This window comes from Procambarus clarkii, chromosome 21 (genome assembly GCF_040958095.1).
Source record: "Procambarus clarkii isolate CNS0578487 chromosome 21, FALCON_Pclarkii_2.0, whole genome shotgun sequence".
In the NCBI taxonomy this organism is placed as follows: Eukaryota; Metazoa; Arthropoda; class Malacostraca; order Decapoda; family Cambaridae; genus Procambarus; species Procambarus clarkii.
The window spans coordinates 36,810,950-36,830,935 of record NC_091170.1 but is presented as its reverse complement, the minus strand read 5'-3'; the positions used below and the strand labels follow the sequence as shown (position 1 = coordinate 36,830,935).

The window sequence follows — 19,986 nt, the reverse complement described above, 5'->3', positions numbered from 1 at the left end:
CCAAGGCTGGCGCACGCAGCACGAGCTCACAGCACCGCTGTTCAGCTTGTGACCACAGCATCGCCTACAAATACCATAATATATATGATACTGCTATTATTTAGCAGTGATAGTATTACTGAAGCCCCCTGACTGTGATAAAACTGACCAGGATTCTGATAATAGCAGGATTGTGGTGATATTTAGCGCTGTGCTCCATGGAGGGAGGCGTAAGGCTGTGTGAGGGAGGGTTGTGGCGTAGTCTTCTGACTGTGTGTGGCCACCATTTATTGACTGCACTCACCATACCAGCTTAGTGGTTCGATATGGTGAACACAAATGTAGATACTTATATATAACGTGTGTATAGTGTGAGATAACAGCGAGAGGAGTAGGTTGGGAGCCGCCATTTTGGTGAGGGAAGAGCATCGTCTGCACGTCTTGGCATGGTGCTTACTGATGGCTACTATGGTCTTTGGGCACCATACCAGCTTATTTGTTCAGGTATGGTGAATAAAACAGGTAGATACTTATATATAATATGTGTATATAGCGTAATAACACCACAAACAATATTGTTGAAGGACAAATATTAGTGCGTCTGGCCTTGAGGGCGGCCGCCGATCAGCTGACTGTGTGAGTAGCTACGTCTTTGTGGCCTTTACTCACCATACAAGCTTAGATGTACAGTTATGGTGAACAAAACATGTAAATACGTATATATAACGTCTGTGTAGAGTGAATAAATACAGAAAGAGTATTGTAGGAGGTGAATGAGGGTGAGTGAGGCGGTGTTGAGGGAGGGAGTGGCAGTGAGTGGCTCGCTGGTGTTTGGCGGTCACTCCTCGTTGCTTTTTGACTCACAAGACCAACTTAGTAGTTCGTTATGGTGTACAAAACATGCAAATACTTATATATAACCTGTGTATATAGTGTAACAACAGCAAAACTATTTGTTTATTGGTTTATGAACATAATAATTGAATCACTAATATGCACACCATAATTTTGAGTACAGCGATGGTTCACACATTTTATAATATAAATATACCACAATTCACTGTATGGAATAATATTACTGCAAAAAAACTAAGAAAAAATCAGAGACATTGAAATAATTAGGTAATAATATATTTGTGGCAACTGCCGTCTGACAGCTCGGGCGGAGTAGACCTCATCTGGCGAAGGCTCTGCCAACGCCCCTTTTTGCCACACTTCCCTACCCTATTGCGGCTAAAATATGCCACCTACGATTTTTTTGTTATTTTTTCCGTGATCAGGGAACAAAAATGAACACTTCTATAAGACGAAAGAATTTTTTGGAATTTTTTTTTTTGTTGCGCCTGTGGGTGTGAATTCCATTTGGGCCCCTAGCGGTTTGAGGGTTAAGGATGTAAGCAAAATTTGCATCTTATAATAGGAAAAATATGGTAGTGTTTAAAATTGCAAATAAAATTTTTTGTGTTCAAAATTGCAAATAAAAATTGCAGTTTGAGTTTTACCACTCGGTTGCTCCCTTTAAGCAAGGTCCCGCCTGTTTCCATGGACCATGTCCAGCCAGGGAAGGTCAACATGGCTAACCGTTGCAACAGGGATCTTATTGTCCTTGTCAGGCGATACTGATGGAGATTGCAGAATACTCACCCCCAGCTCAAAATAATATAAAAGAAGCATCATTAAACTACATTTGAAGCCATTCAAAGCACTACTTGGCATCAAACAGACTGCCAAGAAGCAATTACTAATTGGTCTACCAAGCCACTACCTCAGTCACTAAACAGCAGCACCTACTTGTTTACAAGTTATCCTGACACCCCTCACAATAATCCAACTGTTCCTAAAGCACACTTCACATTGGTAAAATATTCCAGTTATGTGACTTCTGTACTTTGAAACACTATTTTACATTTACTGTCGAAGGTTCACACTATTTGTAGATGCTTCTGTGTGTGTATTCAGGGACACGCACACACTAGATTCAGAAACCAAGTTTCCAGAGTTAACTTCAATGTCCTGATTCGGTTAGTGTTAGCACTTTGGCATTTGCACTAGGTATGATTATTGGAGAGAAAGTTTGGTAGCCACATCATCCAATTTTGAGGTCGTGATCCTTTCTGCTACAGGGGTGTCTATGTCCATCCTTGTTTTAAGGTGAACAGACTTGGGTAAAGGTAGAGTGTACCAAGAATGTGTGTGTAGGACCAAATCTTTTCTTTATACTGCAATCTAAAGTGAAGTTCCTGGCACCTAGTACTGCATTTACTCATAAGTTAGCCTTGGCAATTCATTAGAGGAGCTGGTACACAGTAATTCTACATGGTACAGGATTTAAAATGTGCTGTATATATACACTGGTATACACAGTGGCTCCTGGGTTGACGACTGCCCCATAGGTTATCTTGAGATGATTTCGGGGCTTAGTGTCCCTGTGGCCCGGTCCTCGACCAGGCCTCCACCCCCAGGAAGCAGCCCGTGACAGCTGACTAACTCCCAGGTATCTATTTACTGCTAGGTAACAGGAGCATCAGGATGAAAAACTCTGCCCATCGTTTCTCGCCGGGATCGAACCCGGGACCACAGGATCACGCGTCCAGTGTTCTGTCCGCTCAGTTACCAGCCCCAGAAGACAATTTTTTTGGAACACGACAGTTTACTTAGAACACGACGTCTGTTCGTATACTCGTGGGTCGAATGAGCACATGGCGCTGGGGGCGAGGGGTGAAGCAAACTCAGTTTGTTTATGAGTCAATCGCACATAGTGACAAATGTGGCTGTGCCTTGAATTCTTTGTGAAGAATTTCATTGTCTGCTTTTTTGCTATTTTTAACAAAAAATTACTTATTATATATCATGCCATGGGATACCAAGATAGATGGTAAGAGGACTGGATGGATGGTGAGGGGGACTGGATAGATGGATGGATGGTGAAGGGGGACTGGATGGATTGTGAGGTGACTGGATTGATGGAGGGGGAACTGGATGGACGGATGGTGGGGAAACTAGATGGACGGATATAAGGTACCACTGTATATTTTTATTTTTACGCCAACAGTTATCCATGCTGCCTCCGACATTCCCTTTGCAGGATAAAAGGCAGACACTGAACCCTAATTTTGACAGTCTGTTTATGAAGTGACTTGCTTCTTTGAATACTGGTCTGGAGTAAGAGTTTGCTCCTTGGCAGGACATGGCAGCTAGCCCAAACAGTAGTTTTTGGAAGTGGTGGAGGTTTGGAAGAGAGGTGTTTAGTGATGAGGCAGTCTGGTTTCCATTTTTCCATTTAGCTATTACAGTCAGTCATCTAAGTCATGCACCCCTTTATCTCCACAGATCCTGAATAGAGTACAGATGAAGGTGACCAAATGCAGTACAGAGAAGGTTTTCAGTCATAATTGTGGCCACGTAAGAGGGAATTCTAGCAAAAAGAGTGAACTCTTGTATATAACAGAATACAGAATTGTATTCCTGCAGAGGTACATGAGGGAGGACAGAATCATAGCAGCAGATGCATGGAAGAGGTTCCAGAGAGAAAGAAAGAAAGAACAGGGCAACCACAGTCTCATACTTGTTAATTCCAGAGGGAGAGAAGAAAACTTCCCCAGCAGGTCAGCAACTCCAGAGAGAAGTGCAACACATGCCTAAACCAGGATTTTTCAAACTGTGGGTCCTGACTAATTAGTGGGATCATAAAATGAAAAAAAAAGCAATTAGAGCAACAATTTTATAAGCAATTCCAGGTGAAAGGTGCTTAATTGTTGCATCTTAGTAGTTCATTTACAATGAAGAAAATTTGAGAAATTAAATTTGTCATCATTTTGAATTAAGGTTAAAGAAGAATTTCCATTTTTATGTAAAGAGCCAACAGTGTATTACAGAGAGCAACCAAGATAATCCAACTAAGCATGAACTTGGAACCTGCCAATATTATGCATGGGGGTGTATATATATGTGCAGTCAAGAAGAACTAATGAAACATGCAAATACTGTATAATAATTCGAGAAATTACAGAAATATCCTAAAAACAATTACACATCACTGATAATTGCAAATATTTCCACTCAAAGCTGTGTAAAAATTCACTAACCAAGAAGGAATGTTTTAACAATGATTGCCCAGCTTTATATATAAAAGGAACAAACTGAAAATCAAAAGAATGCCATTATGAATACAGCAACAACCATACAAACTAGGGAGATTATTTAGTAAGAGAAAGGTCAAGAAATGTCCAAGCTCTACCATCAACTTGGTCAAATGCTAGACAGGACACAGAATATGAAGCACCCTTATAGAAACTACAAATATTAACACCAAGTAAAATACTCAGCACTCCCACAATTATGATAACACCTTTCCTATTTGCCAACATACAAGGTATTAAAACATGCAAAAGAAAGTCCACTTTATAACTGGCCTCTTAAATGAGGTAAATGCAAAGTTTGCAGCATTAACTGAAACTGACACTAAGAACTATTATGACAATGAGATATGGATACCAGAGTACAATCTTTTCAGATGTGACAGGAAACACAGGCTACAAGGTGGGGTCAGCCTGTACATCAAAGATGCCCTCAACTGCACTGCTCTTCTAAACACCACAAATGATATAGAGGAGGCTCTGTTAATCAAAATAGAAATGATAAATGTGGTGATTGTCCTTGTATATAAATTCTCAGATGCAAATCTTCAGCAGTTTAAACACCAACTTATGAAAATAGAATACTGCTTAGAAAACCCCACAAACCATGCCCTGAACATTACCTTGCTTGGTGATTTTAACTTGCATCTAAAATGGAAAATGTGGCAAATGCTGTTATACCAGAGAGACTCCCAGGAAGTAGTCTAAATGAACAGTCACACACAAATGACCTTCTGAAGATGAGTGACATATGCTTTAAACCAGCAAATAGAGCTAGAAAAGAAAATACCCTAGATCTTATTTTTACAAACAACAATGAACCGATTAGGGACATAATGATTACAAATTCACGTTACTCGGATCACAGCCTAATCGAAGTTCAGACAAGCATGGGCAGTCAGTCTCAAATCCAAGTGGGGGAGAAGTCAGAAAATTCAATGTCAATCAACAAACCGATTAACTGGGAATGAATAAACCAAGACCTCACAGAAATATGCTGTGAAGAACAGATAGATAATGCAAATTTAAACCAGTGCTTCAGGAAACTAGGCACAGCAGCACTCGAAATTTGTGAGAACATATCACAGAACATCTCAAATGCTTTGTCCTATCCCAGCAATGACAAGGAAGACTATGCAGAGAAATACACACTGTCGAGCTCAAGCTGCAAGAATCATAAAATCCATGAGGGGGGAAGGGGGGGGGGGGAAAAAGAGAGATCAAAAAGCCACAAGTGCAAGAGAGGAATCCAAAATACTACTACTGTGCAAAATCTAGAACAAACACTACAGTACATCTAGCATTGGGCCCTTGTGCAAGGGGTGATGGAACTTTCATAGATGATAAAAGAAATTAATGAAATACTGAGGCTACAGTACGACTGTTTTCAGTGAACCCCTGAACACATTGAATATCAAAGATCCAAATGAATTATTTATGAATTTGACATCAGCATCGAATGAAATATGAGATGTCACCCTAACCCCACTGGACTTTGAAGCAGCCATAGGCAGCATACTCATATACTCTGCACCAGGCTCAGACTCCTGGATTCTATATTCACCAAGAAGTACAAAACTCCACTATCACAACCTCAAATCATCTTTTGGAGGAGCCTAGATATTGGTGTTATCCTTGACATACTTAAAACAGCAGAGATCTTGCCACTTAACAAAGGAGGTAGTAAAGCAGATGGAAAAAATTATAAACCAACAGCCCCTGACATCACACATCAAAGTCTATGAAAAGAGTGCCAAGACGTAAGATCACATATCACAGAGTCAAGTCAAACACCACGGGTTCAGAACGGGGCGCTATTGCCTTTCACAGTCGCTAGATCACTGACATGGCCATGGATGCCATGGAAGATAAGCAAAACGCAAATAGAATACACAGACTTTACAAAAGCTTTCAACAATTGACTATGGTGTTATTGCCCACAAAATGCATTCAAAAGGAATTACTGCCAAAGTAGAGAGATGGAAATAAGCAGGAATGCATCAAGATAATCTCTCCCACTGCAACCCCCCCTCCCCTTGCCCTTCATACCCAGGTCATGTTGAATTCTCTATCAGAAGAATCCAATAGAATCCAAGAGAGGGGCAATAGGCCTTAAATTACAGATCAGTAGTAGTGATATACATTCCCTGCAAAATACTGGAAAATAGAAGCAGTCACAGAACATCTGTACAGGACAAATTTTTATCAAATAAAAGGCTGAAGTGAGAGACAGTTTGTTGGATATTAGACTTGCTCCTTTGACATCTGTAATTTTGTTGTTAGAAAACAAACCATCTTGTTATTTAAACAATTTACCTAATCTAAACGTTTTATCTTGTACATTTTAAGCATTATTACAAGGCACATCAGCTAAATGCATGAATTATAGAACTTGATATCTGAGTGAGGTTGTAGCAGTACTTTTCCAAGTTCACTTTAAAAAATATCCCAAAAGGTAGTATTATTTTTTTATCATCATTTTACAATTTATTTGAAGAAAATGTTCAATTTTATCATATTATATTATCAATAAACTAGTTACTGTCCCTCCCAAAGCCTCAAGTAGTCATGATTTAATGGCCATGTGTTAAAACCCCTCAAGTTCAACACAATTACCAAGCTGACACAGCAGGAAAAGATTGTGTAAAGAATAATTGCTGCCTCCTCCACCATATACTGAAGAGAAAATCGAAGGAAGGAGAGTGAAACAGTTGTTAATATAACGGAGGAGGGGAGGGGGGGGGGGAGAAAAGTTATTCTGTAGAAGGTACTAAATGCACAATGGAAAGGATTCATGAGAGTAATATTCCCAAATTCACTTCCCCACAGTGCTTTACTAATTAAAAAAAACTATACAGTATATATATAAAATTATACAACAGACTAATACATCCAAATAGTTGGATATACCTAATCACTTTATAACTACATCAAGGGACTGAAAATATAGTTGTGACTGTAAAACCACTTGTGGAGAAGGTTTACACAAAAATTTACCAAAGATGAGAAGCATCTAGCAAGAGTTCATACCCTGAAAGTGAAATGTGAGAACAGAGAAAGATTACTGAAGAAATAAAATAATTAGGTAGTCTGTAGTCACATTTCTCTTGGTACAAATAATTCTGCCATAGCTCATTACATTTTACAATCACCTCACAATAGAGCTTCCTTTCTAAGTAAGTACTGTGTAACAAATTATTTACTACTCTTAAAGCATCCTTGAACCTACACCCGCAAATGTAACTACAATGTCTTGCCTATTTCACAACTAATCTAATAAGAACATAAATAACTGACAAAGTGCACAAGGTTTCAGCAAGTCAATAATGGGCAGAAGATAGCAACATGTTGCCAGAAACACCAGTCAAGGGCACACCTTCAGTGCAATTTTTGCTTGGAAGGAGGAGTCTCTATGGTACAACGAAAGCAAAATAAACTAATCAATTTATATTCAAACTTTCGACCAGGCTTTTGACTTGTGTACTGTAATTTTTCTTATTACAATTGTCAACAAAAATTATACTCCCTGGTATGATGATTATTCATGAAATTTTCAAGTTTCTAAACAAACTCAAAAATTCTTTAGTGCTAAAAACAATAATTAAATGTTAGCACAGAATTGTTAAAGTAGTATAGCATCAATATTTTGTTAAAAACTTACAGAATCAAATTGTATTTCTGAAAGTCAAATATTTCTTGACACATTTTTAATGTCACTTCACAATACAGTACTTACATATACATATTATCTAAATCAAAAGCACATCACACGAGTTAATAGCTTACACTCAAATCATTTTGTGCTGTCCCATTACATCATGCAAATATCAGCAACATGCTTGTGTTCCACCAATCTGTTAGTAAGCTGCCAGTATTACACAACTAATAAATCTGAGGATTAATTAGTGTTTCAGTTAAAGGTGACGAGTTTTGCAGCATTTATAGAAGAACGCCACATTTCACATTGATAATGTGTGAAGGCAACTTGTACAAAGCCTGCGTGTGGCCGTGCGTGGCCCCACTGGCCCTCACCTGGGAATTGGAGAGCCTTCTAGTGTACTGGTTGTTCTCTATAGAAGAGTTATATTCCTGTTGCCTCAGATGGCTTCCTCTTCTCCCGCCATAATGTTGCTGCAATGTATCCTCTGCCTGTGTACCATTTAACCGTCTACTGTGGCAGCGTTTACCTCCATCACCGACCACCACCCATTAGTCAAACAAACATTTTACTGTATTAATTAGCTCCTTGTATAAATAAGCTATTTATTTCAGCGTTTGCCCATGGAGCAAGATGTTTTCCTATGATGTTATCACTTCGAATAAAAAGCCTGTTAAATGTGGTTAAGGTAACATCTAAACATTTTTAACATAAATCATGTAATGTGTCAACTGCAGTCATTCAAAAACAAATTAAATTAAACATGTTACACTATATTAGTGCCTGCTATTTGCCTACCATGATAAAGTACAGAAGTGGATCCCATGCCTATTAAAGATTAAGTACACTATAGATGTAATCCACAAGCTCAATGATCGACTAATAAGGTAAAATCACTCGCCTGGCATTAAAATACAAACATTTATGAAAAACACAGTTGTAATTCACCTTGTGTCATGTTCTACTTATAAAGTTCATTTATCATTCAGCAAGTTAAAAATTCCCCCTATTAATGTTTTTTGTTTAAATCTTTTGTAATATTATGCAATGTTGAAATGATATAGCAAAGAATTCAGCATAATTTCTTTATGTACATCAATAATGTATTTGTATACAAATGTAAAGGTCGCTACAAAACCAGAGAGCCAATCCAATTATATAACTCGTCCAGTTAGTAACAGATAGAGAAAACCGCAAAAGACTAATTGCAAGATTAAAGAAGTGTCTCCATAGTGCATTCAAAGAAATATAATAAAGATCTAATAACCTAAACCAAAATTATTGTAGTAGAGTAACTAGTCAAACTTATAACATGTCAATAACACGTCACTCATAAATACATTAAATTTTAGCTCTCATACATTAAAATTTAAATTTCCTTAAAAAAAAAAAATTAAATATCTGCAATACAGTACTGCAATATTACACACAAATACAGTATGGAGAAAGTAGTAAATGTAACTTTAAATCTGTTGTATTTAAAAGAACAAAATTATACAGTATAGGGCAGTATGTTGATTATACTGTAACACAGTAAGACTAGGAAGGGCTTTGCTGTACTGATCATGGAACAAACCTGACCCTCACATTCTAATTACTAGTACCTAAATTAAGGTTAAATAAGTAACTTTGTAAGTAAACCCATGACAGACAAGCTGAAGAGTACCTGTGGTGAGGAGCCTTGATTGGAGTGTTGCGACATTTGTGAAATTCTACGTTCAGGATCAGAATAATGGTTGTAGCCCGCTCGGCGGGTGACAGGTTGTTCGTCATCTTCATAGACAGCCTGAGAGTATTCATAGTCATCATCCAAGGACTGCCCATAGACATCCTGTAACATTACAGTAATCTAAAAACAGGCCAAACCCAAACTTGTAAGGATTGATTCATGATTTACATTTCTTGCCGTAAAAAATATCTAATAAATGTTTAGCATTTCAAAATGGCTTGACTTTATTACATGACAATTTTAACATAGGCAAATGATAAATACTGCATCTCAGTGCGTATTAAAACTACTGATTGGCAGTACCAGAAATGTATGAATCAAAAGATACACAAGTCTGAGAAGAGCTACATGTTTGGAAAACTACTGCTTAAAAGTGCATGTTAAAAGCTATTACTACGTGTGCTCCGAAGACATGCACTTGCAAGTGAAAATCACTGCTCTCGATTAACAAAACAGAAGTACAGTATCACATTTTTAAACACCACCACACTTAGATGCAAACATCAAATAAAGAGAAATTGTCAAGAACAAGACAAATTTAAGTTAAGCCATGCAAATAAGTACTGTAAACAAATTCAGTTTACAGAGCAAGACTATCCAAGAGAAAATTATATTATAAACCTCATTTAATACTGCAACAGCCATGCATCATCATTTTTCCATCGGTTTTCCAATAACAAATACTGTAATTCCATACAAATAAATGCATGAACAGTACTCTGTTTCAAACAGAAGAGTAGATAATGTTGATCATAACAAGACAATACTGCAAGGTTTTGGGAGGAATTCTTTAATGGTATAGATTAAAATACTGTACCACAACAATCATTACAGTTAAATGTCTTAAATATATGTAATTCTGTGTATAAAACAAAACACACACAAATCTATACACCAGTTGATTGACAGTTGAGAGGCGGGACCAAAGAGCCAAAGCTCAATCACCACACGCACAACTAGGTGACTATGTACACACACACACTGTGTGCCCTTCAAATCGATTTAGATAAAATAAGTGCTTGGAGCGTCAAGTGGCAAATGGAATTCAATGTGAACAAATGCCTTCTTATGGAATGTGGAATCGGAGAAAATAGACCTCACACAACTGGCAAATTATGTGGAAAGGCATTACAGAACTCTAATAAAGAACGAGACCTAAGGGTGGTTTTGGATTGTAAACTGTCGCTAGAGGAACACAAACATTGCGAGAGAAACGAATGTGTCACGTTCCAACTTCAGACTGGCTTTTAATTATATGGATGATGAAATACTAAAGAAACTGTTCACGACTTTTGTGAGATAAAAATTGGAATATGCAGCAGTTGTATGGTGGTCAAATCTCAAGAAGCATATAAATAATCTGAAAAAGGTGTAACAACATGCTACAAAATGGCTTCCGGAACTGAAAAACAAGAGTTACAAGAAGAGACTAGGTGTTAAACATGCTAACACTAGATGATAGAAGAAAAAGAGGTGATATGATCACCACTTACAAAATACTAACAGGAATCGACCAAATTAACAGAGGAATTCCTGAAACCAGCAACATCACTAACAAGAAGACACAGATTCAAGCTAAGGAAACAAAGGTGGCAAAAAAATATTAGAAAGTTTTCCTTTGCAAACAGTGGTAGACGGTTGAAACAAGCAAAGCAAGAAGGTGGAGGAGGCCAAAACCGTCAGTAGTTTCAAAGTGTTATACGACAAAGAGTACTGGGAAGACGGGACACCACGAGCATAGCTCATCCTGTAACTACACTTAGGAAATTACACACCACACACCAAAGCTGAGCATTCCATTTCCATTGATTTTTCAGGCATCTTAATGAACAGGAATCTTAGCAGATATGTGGAAAAAGACAAAAATAGTTCCAATCAACAAAAATGGTAGCAGAGAAGAGCCTTTAAATTGTCAGTATCAATGACATGTGTGGTAGTCAAAACACTTGGAAAAATAGTTAAAACCAAATGGGTAGAATACCAACAATAACAGGCAGTATGGCTTTCAAACAGGAAGATACTGTGTACCACATCTACTTCATTTGTTATGGTAAGAGCCACAGAGTTGTTCTGGAAACAAACATATTGGAGGGATGACAGGCAGACTGCTGACATCGATGACAATTTTTCAGACAAAGATGAAGGCGCTAATCAGAAGAAATGTATCAGACTAGAGAAGTATGACTAGTGAAGGACTTGAGGATTCAGTTCTTGCACCAGTAATGTTCATTGTCTATATAAATGATCTACTAGAAGGAATACAGAAGGGTATGAACATGTTTGCTGATGATGCTTAGCTGCTAAGGAAGATAGGAGACTTTGACAACAGTTTTGTCCTTCATGATGAGCTGGACAAAAGTGTATGGTGTATGGAGCACCACTTGGCAAATGGAATTCAATGTGAATAAATTCCATGATATGGAATAAGATAAAATACACCATACACAATCTAAAAATTATGTGGAAAGGCATAAAGAACTTTGACAAAGATCTAGGGATGGTTCTGAATAGTAGACAGTCATCAGAGGACCATATAAAGAACATTGTGTGAGGAGCATATGATATGCTTTCCAACTTCACATTCAATTTTAAATACATGAATTGTGAAATATTAAGGACTGTTCATGGCAAACAGTCATGAACAAAACATATCCCTGTTTTGAGACCAAAACAGGGATATGCAGTGGTTGTCTGGTGCCCACATCTCAAGAAGCACATAAATAAACTGGAAAAGGTGCAAAGACATGCTATGAAATTGGCTTCTGGAACTGAAAAACAAAAGCTTTGAGGAGAGGTTAGTGCTGTCAAATATGCCAAAGCTAGATACAGTACCTAGATACTGGATTTTAAAATAAACAAAGCATATATGGTTTAAATGTGGACATTCAGCATTATTTTGAAAGTATGGTACTGTATTTACATCAATATTAGGCAAACTGTATATGAATTACAGCTCTTTTCATACCGTTTCCTCCCATTGTAGAGGAGCAAAAAAAATTGGACACCTGCTGAACGACTGTTTTTTGGCCAGTAGTGTCCCATTGCAATGTTAGTGTATGCACAGGAAGGAAAATGTACCGAGTTGATTCTAGGCATATGTATTCGGAGTCTGTTGCTGTTATAACATGACGACCATTTGTGTGTCAATGCCAGTAAAGCAGATCATGAGGACTGTCAAAATAAACTGTTTGGTAGATTGTTAAAAAACAATAATGCACTGGTAAGTTCAGCAACAGCAAAAGATCTGGTAAACTATAGAAGACCATTGTAGTGGATGACTTAAAATATTTTCAATTGTGAACAAAGACCACAACTGCCAAGTGTTCTTTATAAAGAACACTCACCAGGATGTAGATACAGATGTGTCAAAGGCTACCATAAAGAGAAGACAACACAGGCATAACCTCAGATGGTTTACCACATGAAACACCTGAAGGCCAGAAAACACAGAGAGGTGGTTTCAAGATGGAGTAATGTGACAAGTAGGGCCCCACAAGTCTCTGTCCTAGAACCACTGCTGTTCTTAATTTATGTGAATAACACTCCCAAGGGAGTGAGTTCATACATGTAAAAGTTTGCAGACAATGAAAAGTTGACAAGAAATGTAAAACCCAGAGGTAAACTGTAAGAAGTTACAGGAGGATCTTGACAAACCCCAGTAGCAGTCAAACAAATGGTTGCTGGAACTTAATCCAAACAAATTAAAGGTAATGAGAAAGATGGGAAAAAGAAAGATGAGACCAGAAGGCACCTACACCATAAGGGGAAGGCAATGGCAGGAATCAGAAGAAAACTATTTTGGAGTGTATATAATTCCAACACTAACACTGGAAGCACACAAACAGGATAACATCGGCAGCATTGTGGAACTCTGGCAAATGTAAAAACATCATTTAGAAACTTAAATCAGGACTACCTTCAAGGCAATGTACACAACATTTGTTAAGACTATTTGAATATATTGGACTATATTGGTTAAGACATATTGGAATATGCATCTCATGGAGCATGAAACCAAAAGTACAAAGTTTTGCAACAAGATTGGTGCATGAGCTAAGAGTGTTAAGCTACAAAGATAGGCTAATGGAAGTAAATCTCGCAATCTTAGAGGACAGAAAGAATAGAGGTGGTATGATCACAACATACAAGATACTGAGGGGGAATAGATTAAGTGGACAAGCATAGCCTAAAAGTAAGAATAAGTAGGACCAGAGAACACAGATGGAAACTGGGAATGCAAATGAGCCAAATGAATATAAGTTAATACTCATACCCTGTGCAGGTAGTCTACAAGTGTAATACACAAAGAAGTTGTGGAAGCCACATCCATCCACAACTTTAAGGGCAGATTTAACAAAGAATTTGAGCATCAAAATAGCTCAATTGTAATGCAACATGTACAACAAGGCAAGTAAGTGGGGTATAATGAGCTAGACCTCACTCCCCTGTAAGCACTGTTAGGCAAGTATTATTAGATCGGTGCAGGATGCAAACCACTTGTCAACCACTTGTCGGCCTCAACAACAGAATAGCCAGGTTACAGTTTGCTACAAAGTACATAAAAAAACTGTAGAATTCTGAAATAAAGTCTTACAGGCAGACGAGATGAAGGTTAACATGTATCAGTGATGAAAAGAGGAAAGCTTGGAGAAAGAAAGTGCTCATGATTCAAAGCATACCACCTCACCTGTGAAACATAGTGGAGGTAATATTATGGGAAGCATGTATGGCTGCCACTGACACTACCTCAATTGTCTTTATTGATGTTGCAACAGCTGATAGCAGCAGCAGGATGACCTTCTGAAGTGTACAGAAACATTGTATCTGCTCAGATCTGACCAAATATCTCAAAACTCACTGGATGGCACTTCACCGTGCAGCAAGACATTGAAAGCAAACAATGGTAAAACAGCCAAGGCATTTTTCACAGTTGAGTTTTCTTGACTAACCAAGTCAGTAGACCATCCACAATCCAATTGCACACGAGTTACAGAGGCTGAAGAGAAGACCGATGGCAAAAAGCTTCCAAAAAGAAACAAAGTGAAGATGGCTGCAGTACAGGCCTGGCAAAGCATCACCAGAGAAGATAACCAGTACCTGGTGGAGTCTATGGGACAATGAGCAAGCAATTGTTACAAACAAAGTATTTGTAAACAAATACTAAATATCATGACTTTATTGACAAGCATATTAATGTGTCAATTTTTTTGAGCCATTAAAATAGTGGGGTGTGTATAGATTATGTATATGTATGTACAGTATATAGATTTTGCTGGAATTCCTACCCAGTTCACTCAATATAGATGCAGACACCCTCAACTTAAAAGCTGAATGACTACACTTTAACCCTATAGGCTTTCTTTCCATTTCAAATCCACTGTGATGAAGCACAGAGCTATGACTACAATCATCGAATCACTGTTCAAATACTTGTGGACTGCACTGTATACTCAATAATAGCAATTACTATTATCGGTACACTACTTTCCAAGAAAAACCTCGTGCAAACTAAACTAGTACAAATTTGTCAACTTTTTTAAGGGATGTGTTACAGATCCCTTCAAATGGCCAATTTTTTTTATTATATAAGTTTTTTTTTCTACACATCAATAGCATCAAAAACAATACACCATAAAACAGTAGTTTACTATATAACAGTATTGTACAATTTTGCTGCTTATTGTTGCTGTGTGTGTCAACATATAGGTCACATGGTGTTTTATGACAGTTCATTAATTATTATTATTTTTATTACTGTATTATTATTATTATTACAGTATTATTATTATTACTACTACTATTATTATTTGGAGTTACCTGGTGATGATGGGTCATTAGTGTCTGACCACCTCCAAACCATCATTGGCAGGAGTTTGTGGCAATACCACATCAAGTGATGACATTTCTAATCAGTAAAATGCACATGTTTGGATGACCACAGGTGTGGTTAACTTCTCTATCTGGCTCCATTTTGACTTGTAGAACTACATGTGTTCAACTCACGACTAGGAGCAAGCAAATATCCAGCTCTTAATGCCCCACCTTCTAGCCTTAGGTTCCTGGTATGGTTTACACCTGTCTTGAAGTTTAAGCTACATTGAATTTGTTTTCAAAATTGTAGACGAGGTGCCTTTGACAACCTCATTCTGTGCACTTCACTTGCTGACCGGTCATACAAGGTATGATAATCTCCTTTCATTGTCTTATTTAAAGCAGCTATTTTTGCCTTTGCATATTTCCCCAAATCTTTTATGTAATCATCATATCCACACTGTTCCCTCTCTCCCATAGGCTTTAACGTTAATTCCCTTTAACTGTTCTCAAAGCTTAGTTCTCTCAGCTCTGGCACTAGCCTTGTAGCAAACATGTGTACTTTCTCTATAATAATTTGTTTTGCTTCAAGAGCTGTGGATTCACTGCTTGTGTGGATTCAATAACTGTGCAGTATCCTATGGATAACTGTTTAGGGTTCTAAAAGACATTATGTTTGCCAACTTCACATGTGCTGTTGATGTTACCTCTGACATTAGTGCTTGCATTATATCCACTGAAGAGTTTTACCCTTCCAGATTCTTTTATACCCCTTCCTTTTTGGTGTACAGTATATTCCTTACTGTTTATTATCTCCCTCTTCCATCATTACTACCTTACACATGTTTGGGTTAATCTCCTGTCAAATTCTTCCTACTGAACTCTACAGTAATTAGTAAGTTACTTTCCTTGCTAGATGTGTGTCATCTGCAAATATTGACATGTACTTGCTTATTCACTTTGGCAAGTGGTTTACAAAGATTAGGAAAAGCAGTGGTCCTAGAACAGTGTATAGTGGGACTACACTGTTCTTATTTACCCCACTTTCTATAAGTCTTCAGCACAATATCCTCTATGACTAACCATTTCATGTCTATCAGGTCCATTTAATCAAGTTCTGCGTCTTTTTAGTTATCATTGATTGTGTATGTATCTCATGCACTAGCCATTTGTGAGAAAGTTTTTAAATAATGAAGAACCATATATACAACCTTCTTTCTCTTGATTTATCTTATTGGGAACCCTTCCCAAGAGATATTCAAAGCTTCACAAGGTCCAAACTCTATTCCATTTTAATTGCTGCTAAAATTTTAGACACTACATGTAAATCTTGCTTTGTTCCATCTCCTCATCTTGAGTGGTTAAAATTATGGAAAGGGGAGACATCCACATTCCCTTTTTCAAGGTTTTTTATATAGAAAATATAATTTGGGTGCCTTCCATGGAGGTATCTTAGGGGGTGCAGATGTTTGCTTGATACCTGCTTGATGAGGTTTTGGGAGTTCTTCTACTCCCCAAGCCCGGCCCGAAACCAGACTTGACTTGTGAGAGTTTGGTCCATTAGGCTGTTGCTTGGAGCGGCCTGCAGGCCCACATACCAACCACAACCTGGTTGGTCCACCACTCCTTGGAGGAAACAATCTAGTTTCCTCTTGAAGATGTCCACGGTTGTTCCGGCAATATTTCTTTATGCCAATGCCATTATAGAATATATAATCATTGGAAGGAGAGAAACAGAAGAAAAAAAATAAAAAATCAGCTGTTATTATGAGGCCAATGTGTTTTGAATATGCCCATGAACTTACAATGCAGGACTGCTTAAAAAAAAAGGAACTGAGAAAATATGGAACTTTCAGCATCAGCAGGACTGGAAGTAACATCAGGATCAGAGGAAAAACAAAAATTCAAAAGGTTATAGTCCAAAGGTATGATGAACACCACAAATACAGCACGATCACGAAATGGCACCATATACATAGGAAGCTTGTGGTTATACGCCGAGGCATAAAGGTTAACCAAAAAATGAGTCACTTATGACAAACCCTCTGAAAGGACACCTCATCCAATTCTAAATCCATCCAGGTAAGATGAAACTGGAAGAAGTGATCTGACAATATATTTGACATACTACAATGTGGACACCAAACATAACCAAATTACAAGTACCCAGATGAAGAGCTATGACCAGCGTGCAAAACCAAAGAATAAGGAATATCTCATAAAACACACAAGGAAAAATTGGAAAATCAGAGTCCAAACTGCCACAATAAAATTACAACATACTAGAGTGAGATGTTAGAAAGTGAAAAATAAATCCAATGAAGAGTCAGGATGCCACAAGCACAATTAGAGAACAGTGTTAACATTTAAGACCTGCAACCTTTCCTGCCAAAAAACGTAACTTACTGGAACAACAGTGGAAGCTTACAAGAAGGAACTAGACAAGTTTCTGCTGAGTTATTGAATCAGTCTTACTGTGATAGGTGTGTGGACCTTTAAGCAATGAAGCCTCACAGATAGGCAATCATCAGAGAAAGCACAAGAACTTTTAAAATCATCAAGAGGTAATCAACAGGTAATCCTCTACTTTCTCTTAAGGATGCAGATTAATGTTTCATATTACACCAAAGTCATCTTTACAAATTAAAACTACAGTAAAAGTATTTAATTTCAGTCGCTAACACATACATGCCCAAGATGCTGTGCATAATTAGTGGCTTTATATAATATACACTCGCTCTACCTAAGAAACATTTTAACACATTCCATTGGATATATATTATAAATTAAATATTATAATTTTTACTTATCCTTGGCCTTTTCTACTATCCCAGACACTCAACATATAGCCCCACTGCTAACATCTTCTAGTCTACTAATGCTATAACCTACAAAAAACTTAACTGAACTGCCTGAATTCTAGTTTAGTCTGCTGTATTCAATGTTCCAACTTTTACTCCAAAGTTAAGTTTAGAAGACCTATTCTGTCAATCTTTTCTCAACAACAATAACTCTTTTCATACACTTGATAACCACATGGATCTTCATTACCCTTTCCTCCAATTATCTTCTTTTCACTTAATAACACTATAAATTTTTTAGGTCTAGTAATTAAAGGAGGAATCCTAACACTTTTTGTAATGAGTGGCAACAATTAAGTTATGTAACATTAGACTTGATGAAGTGTTCATGTCCCTCAATCTCAAAAGTGCCTCTCACTGAAACTTTACAATTCACTAGTTTGCTTGATAAAAAGCACCAAATTCCCAGTACATCATTTTTGTGTGATGCTCATCCTTTTTACAACTTTAAACCATGTGGCATATGATGATGCCTGTAAAAGGGTTTTTTTTTTTTTTTTTAATTTCAAAATACAATAATGTGGCTTAAATAGCTAGAATTAAGACAAACTTCCAAATCATACTTTTATTTAGTAAAGATCAAATGAATATGACTATATGAAGCCAACAAACTGAAGGAGTAAAAAAAAAAAAAAATTACAGAACTGTATTAATTCATCCTTTAGCTTCCTTAAAGTACTGTTCATCAATACAGTCTTTTCATATTTTGTTATTCCTCAGTAATAAGGCTTCTATGAATGTTCAAATTCAGGAACTTTGTGAATCACAGTATTAAGGATAAGAGCACTGTCTGGTCCCGTCTCTACGTATTATCATTACATACTCTACTATAACACCATCTAATGTGATTTATTCAGAAGCACTAGCAAACCCACCAAGTCGAACACCATTTTGCTCCATCAATGTAGTACAGTAATAGCAATCTTTAATGCACACCAAAATTTATTTCTGACCTCAGAAGAAAGTAGTCACATTTCAAATGGCGAAATCGATAGGATGTTAAAAGATTAGTATATTATAGCTCAGTTAACAGTAAAAAAGAAACTCATTATAGGTACTCACCACTGTAAAGTTGGCATAAGACATCACTCCTATTTTTCACTAAAACTTCTAGATTCTTACCTACAGACAAAATGTTTAAGTGCAACAATTGCCTCCCGTTCCCTCACTAACATAATCCTCAAAGATAATACACAAGTTTGACTGCCTAAGGGTAGTTTGCTACAACTGCAAACTTGCAAGAAATCATGATATTTCACCATGGCAGACTTGATTTAATGGTTTTTATTTTTCCACAAATAATTTAAAATAAATACCCAATTAAACTTTAACTAATGTACCCTTTTATTACAAAATTTAATGAATTTTTAATAGCAGGAATTAAAATATGAATGGTTTCAGACGTTAAAAAGTACACTAACTAGCACATGCAAGAATACAATATTCAAGTGTTACAATCTAGCAACAAGCATCATATATATGGATCTAGGCCCAATTCTAAGGACCAAGAGTTCTTTTTGGTTTTGTTTTAGAAAACAATCTGGGTTAAAGAAATCTGCTTTAGAAAACTATTTCTCAATACTATCTGCAATACCTTTAAGCAGCAATAAGTATTAACTGTTCAAAATGTTAGCACTTCATTGTACTAAGAATTTTTTTAAATATAATTTTACATAGTTAAAATTTAAGTGATTCTCATATATTCACAGGAACAATATATTACAGGATTTATTTATGATTGTCAAAGACTGATACAATACTGTATATATAAATTATATTTTTAATATAAATTTTAATACCATCAATTTTCAT

General features: G+C 36.9%; 1 protein-coding gene across 11 annotated transcripts in view; it reads right to left on the bottom strand.

Moving 5' to 3' along the window:
• Positions 1 to 19,986, bottom strand: part of LOC123760612 (dynein axonemal assembly factor 11) — a 68,972-nt gene that overhangs the window by 37,894 nt on the left and 11,092 nt on the right. For 5 of the 11 annotated variants that reach the window (XM_069328341.1, XM_069328340.1, XM_069328342.1 and 2 more), the window contains exons 6-7: positions 9,441 to 9,604; positions 8,148 to 8,322 (exon numbers count right to left, since the gene is read on the bottom strand). In XM_069328341.1, the coding sequence (XP_069184442.1) occupies positions 8,148 to 8,322; positions 9,441 to 9,604 (339 nt within the window). Of the gene's footprint in view, positions 1 to 8,147; positions 8,323 to 9,439; positions 9,605 to 19,986 lie in introns of all 11 variants that reach the window. The other 6 variants (XM_045746333.2, XM_069328346.1, XM_045746335.2 and 3 more) reach the window with 3 other exon arrangements.